This window comes from Aythya ferina (assembly GCF_964211825.1).
Source record: "Aythya ferina genome assembly, chromosome: Z".
NCBI classification, from domain to species: Eukaryota; Metazoa; Chordata; class Aves; order Anseriformes; family Anatidae; genus Aythya; species Aythya ferina.
In genome coordinates, this window is record NC_140299.1 from 11,877,655 (window position 1) to 11,883,201 (window position 5,547).

The following is a 5,547-nucleotide window of genomic DNA, read 5'->3' on the forward strand; positions in this document are numbered from 1 at the left end:
GTAAAGGAAGCAAAAAATGACATGGCATCCAGGGCAGGGTGAACTGTATGAAAATTGTCATTTTCAGCAAATGTGTATTTGGCAAGTTTATCTGAAACACTATTAATGCAATTCAGGAAATGCATGCAGGGGCACATTTATCGCTGATACAAGGGAGTGGTTGCTGTTGGGATGAGCTGGTGCAAGCTTTCCAAGTTTCCTCTGTAGATAGACGCTATCTAAGTCGAGCGAGCCAAGCTAGCCCCATGGATTCTTTTAGCACAGTATTAAATAAACACCAAAATGCCTCTCCCAAAACTCTTAAGGATCCACCTGAGGTTTCATAAGCAAGCAAACCAGCCCTTATTTCTGTTATCACCAGAACACTCCTTTAAAGCCTCTGCCCATCAAGTATTTTTAGGGTTGTCAAAAAGATTGAGCCAGTAACAGTAATTGCACTGACACTTTTATGAAGCGAAGTCTCCAGAAAGTTTCACATTAGCGACAAGTCTTTTGCAGCATTGCTGCACTGACATGGAACAAGCAGAAAATAATATTTCCCAGAATAATAATCATTAGGTAATGTATCCGATGAATTTTGCAATAGTTTTTCAAAAAATCTGGTGACTTTTTTAAACATTTTTCCAGCTATGGAAATGTACAAATAATTTGATGAGTAAATTATTCAGTGAATATTTCTTTTATTATTCATCTAGCTTTAGTGAATTCCTTTACCTACCTCTAAAACTTCTTCTCTGAGGTGAAGAATGACAAAAGAAAAAGACAAACCACTGGAGACTGGAAAAATCTGTCTGGTGGCTGTAGCAAAAAACATGGACAAGCATCTCATGCCTGCAGCCCTGATTTCAAAACCCACTGCCAGTATTCCCACCAGTTCCTCAGTTCACATTTGGTGGCTTTTTCTGGGTGGCTAATGAAAAGTAGTGTATGTGCAGGTACATTTCCCCCCTCTCCTCCTGATGCATCTTTATTACTGTGCAGCCTACAGTGTACCAACGGAATACACCGGGTGGGGGAAGATTCATATGGCAAAAAAATAAAAATAAAAATAAAAATAAATAAATATTTTGTGCAATACTCAGTTTCTGCAGTTTTCCCAGTAAAATACTTCAAACTGGGTGTGCAGGCAGCAATGTGGTCAGAATGGGGCAGTAGTCAATCTGGAAACACCCATTTCTGCACTGTCTGTCCCATCATTGTGCTGGTGTCTATATGTTATGGTTGTTGCACTGCTGGTGCAGAAAGATCCTTGACCTTCTGTCCTGCCAGCACTATTATGGGCTGCTGTGCAGCACCGGTGGGGCTTTTGTGTTTCACTACAACCATGGCATAGTCAGGAGGAGAGAATGTCAGAAACTGATGCCATTCAACAGGCTAAGGGATGCAGGTTAATGCCCTAGTATTGAAAATACTACCCAAATGCAACCCTGGTCAGTAATTAAGAGGTATGCAAGACTAGAAAGAAATCCATAACTTGGAGGAAAGTGGGGAGGAACTGTCAGAGCTCTGTCTTGCAAGGCCCTCTGTGTCCAGCCTTTTGAAAGCACTTTATTTCAAAATTTTGTTTCATTCTGGTACCAATGTATTTAGCAGAGCAAATCATCTGAATGCTAAGCCTTCCCGGGGCATTACATTGCTGGCTTCAGGAAGTTATTCCTTTGTTATGTGCCATACAAATGATGCATAAAACTTCCTGATTACTCCCATTCCCCATTAGCACTGCTGCTGGCTGGTACTTCCACAGGGTCACCGCATCTGGAAAGCAGAGGGACGAGTGGGGCACTGGCAACAAATGGCACAAAGCCGTGTCCGTGCAGGAACTTCCATCAAACAAATCATCTTGGAGGCTACGGAGAAACAAGCCACCTGTTAAACCTTCCCCTAATCCCCTCCCAGGATCCATTTCTCCCTCGAAACCTGCCCTCACTTCGGTCTATCTAAAACCGGAGCGGAGGATAGGAAAGCCCCGGTTCCTCTCTCCACCTCCTGCCTCCTTTTCCTCGGGGGTCTCGCAGGGATCGCGCCTGGGGGGCGAGGCACGGGCGGCTCCCGGCGGCTGCCGGCGCTGCGGAGCCCCCTGCGGGCGGGCGGCGGCCGGAGCCGCTCCGGGACCCTTCGCTGCCCTCCCCGGGGCTGGGGGCAGCCGCACGGCCCCGTGCACCTGCAAGACGAGGACAGACACCCCCGGGGGTGGAAAGGGGATCGGCAGGACGCCCAGCTCCGGATATTTTGGGGCTCCGCGGTTTGCCCGTCGCCATCCCGCAGGCGGATCTTTTGGGGACGGAGGAGGGCGCCGCGGGACGTCTGCGAAAGAGAGGGGACCGGGGGGCTTCTTCACGACCTGAAACACCGTGCAGACTTTTTTTTTTTTTGGGGGGGGGGGGGGGGCGTGTAGGAGGGTGTTGGTGAGCATCCTCCCGTCTCGGGGGCGCGCATCCCTCTCCCATCCCGCCCGCTTTTCCCAGGCGAGGACTCCAAGCAGGACGCGTAAAGCCGGGGCGGGAGGAGACGGGGGACGAGGGGTTGGGTTTTTTGTGTTTTTTTTTTTTTTGGGGGGGGGGAGTGGGAGCCGCTCTCAGCACCCGGGAGAGCTCCGGCGCCGCCGCTGCGCATGCCCCGGCCCCGCGGGGCGGATATAACAGCGGCGGCCGCCCCCGGCCCGCCCTGCACAGCCCCTGCTGTCCGCTCCGTGCTGCTCCCGGGGACGAGGAGCGCTGCCGCGGAGCCGTCCCTCTGCCTTCTCTTCCCTCTTTTCTCCCCTCCGTCCCTCCCCTAGCATGGGATGGGAGAGCCCTGTGAGCGCGGCCCCTGCTCGGCAGCCGCCGGCATGAAGGAGGGAGCGGATGGGGAGCCCTGGGACGCGGCGCTGGGCTGGTTGGAGGGAGCCCCGATGGGCAACAGGAGCAACGCGTCGGCTTTCCTGCAGCTCCTCAAGAACATCAACCTGGAGAGAGCCGATGGGATGCAGGGGGACAGCTCCGACGTGCTGCGGATCGTCATCTCCCTGGTGTACTCGGTGGTGTGCGCCCTGGGGCTGGTGGGCAACCTGCTGGTGCTCTACCTGATGAAGAGCAAGCAAGGCTGGAGGAAGTCCTCCATCAACCTCTTCGTGACCAGCCTGGCGGTGACTGACTTCCAGTTTGTGCTGACCTTACCCTTCTGGGCCGTGGAGAACGCGCTGGACTTCAACTGGCTCTTCGGCAAGGCAATGTGTAAGATCGTCTCCTACGTGACGGCCATGAACATGTATGCCAGCGTCTTCTTCCTCACTGCCATGAGTGTGGCTCGGTACCGCTCCGTGGCTTCAGCCTTGAAGAACCAGCGGCGAGGTGACCCGCTGGGTGGCTGCTGCTCTGCCAAGTGGCTTTGCGCGCTCATTTGGTTGTCGGCCATCCTGGCTTCTCTGCCCCAAGCCATTTTTTCCACCACTGCCACCGTCTTCGATGATGTGCTCTGCCTTGTCAAGTTCCCCGAGGGTCGAGGCAGCAATGCCCAGTTCTGGCTGGGTCTGTACCAAATCCAGAAGGTGCTGCTGGGCTTTGTGCTGCCGCTGGCCATCATCAGCCTCTGCTACTTGCTCCTGGTGCGCTTCATCAGCGACAAGCACGTTGGCAGCACCTGCAGTGGCCCCAGCACCAAGCGCCGCTCCAAAGTGACTAAGTCGGTGTCCATTGTGGTGCTCTCTTTCTTCTTGTGCTGGCTCCCCAACCAAGCACTGACAACGTGGGGCATCCTCATCAAGCTCAACGTGGTGCGCTTCAGTGCTGAGTACTTTCTCTCCCAGGTGTACCTCTTCCCCATCAGCGTGTGCCTGGCGCACTCCAACAGCTGCCTCAACCCCATCCTCTACTGCCTCATGCGCAGGGAGTTTCGCAAGGCACTCAAGAGCCTCCTCTGGAGGATCACCTCGCCTTCTCTCACCACCATGCGCCCTTTCACCGACACCACCAAGCCCGAGCAGGAGGAGCAGGCCCTGCACACCTTGGTGCCCGTACACCCCATCACAGCTTCCTCTGCGGCTGCAGCGGTGCAGCCGGAGCTGGCTTATTACCCGCCCGGGGTGGTGGTGTACAGCAGCCGCTGTGACGTGCTGCCTGCTGCCTCCACAGAGCAACGCTGCTGAGATGGCTGGGGAGGGGTCCGGGGGTGGGATGGGGCCTGGGGATCTGTGCAGGATGTGGCCCTGGGACAATGAATGCCTGGTAGGAACGAGGGGAGGAGGGATGGGTGGAGAAACCCTTCTGGGGTTGTCTGCTCTTGGAGGCTTGTTGGTGGAAATGGTCTTGCCAAGTGTGTTCCACTCCTCCCCCCCCCCCCCAGCTTGGAGAACAGGAGTAGGAGAAGGTGCCTGTGGTGCACTGGGGATCAGAGTGTCTCTAGGAGATGCTTTTTAGTGCTTGCACCTGTCCTAGCTCCTGTTGGAGCCACAGCTGGGGGCACACACAGCAGGATACTGGGTGTGCGGGGCTGGCTGGGGTGAAGCAAGGCTGGGGAGCCCCGGCTGTGCTCCCACAGCCCAGCAGTGCAGCCAGCAAGGGGCCAGCATCTCTCCTGCCCCTCTGTGCTTCTGTGGCAGAGGGGTGGGGGAGTGGAGGTGCTTTCTTGCTGCTGTGTGGCATCACACATAATGCCAGCCTGGCACTGGTTGCCCCTCAGGCTCCGGTTAGGGCACAGGCATCAGGCAGCCCTGTGGGTACAAGGCTTCTGCTTGTTCAGGCTTGGATCCTTTCCCTTCTCTTAAGCACCCAGGAAAGAAGGGACAAGGAGCATTGTGCTCCCCTACAGATCCTTGCAGCATCTGCTTTTTCAGCTCCCTCATCCCCTCTGCTACCACTGGGATACAGAGCAACCCGAACAGCCAAGGAGAAACCCCAGGGCAGGACTTGCAGCTTCATGGTGAGCTTTGCCTGGGTTTGGAGGGGAGGGAGTGACACCCCCATTCCCTCTGACATTGTGTTCTCCAGCCTCACAGCTGGGGGGAACCCACAGCCCCAAACTTTGTGGCAAGGCAGGTGTCCCTCCAGGGGCACAGAGGCTGCAGGCTCTGCCCTTGCACATCAGACTGTTTGGTAACTCGCTCCAGGAGACCAGCATGACTGTAAATAAAGAGGAAAAAACAGATTGTAGCTGCTTCAAACTGTTTGCTCCAGGATCCTTCTTGGTTCAGCTAAAGCCAAGCACAAAGGTTTGTGTTCTGCTAAAGTCTTTGTTAAGGGTCTGCATTGATGCTTGTCAGTGTTTTTATTAATTCAAGTTCAAATCCTCTGGTGTGAGGAGCCCTAGAGGCTGCAGTTTGGAGCTCTCACCCCAGAGAAGGGCAGGGAGAGTGCCTGTCCCATCCGGTGTTACAGAGAAACAGCCGGGAAATAATTCAAGATCGGTCTGAAGTGAACTTTTAAGGGCATGAAAAAGTGTAATTTCAAGCTGTGAAACTTTTTATGGTAAGGCTATAGGTTTCCTTTTCCTTTATAAAATATTTTTAATATGAGGAAAATGATTTTAAATGGGAAGGTCAAAGCATTTCCTTTAGAAGATGGAAAAATGCAA

General features: G+C 54.0%; 1 protein-coding gene across 1 annotated transcript; it reads left to right on the forward strand.

Annotated features, from left to right (window-relative positions):
- The first annotated feature begins 2,689 nt into the window (after positions 1–2,689).
- On the forward strand, positions 2,690–4,127 carry RXFP3 (relaxin family peptide receptor 3). The gene has a single exon (XM_084505228.1). It carries the CDS (start codon positions 2,783–2,785, stop codon positions 4,121–4,123), a length of 1,341 nt encoding a protein of 446 aa, XP_084361354.1. The 5' UTR covers positions 2,690–2,782; the 3' UTR covers positions 4,124–4,127.
- Positions 4,128–5,547: the final 1,420 nt, after the last annotated feature.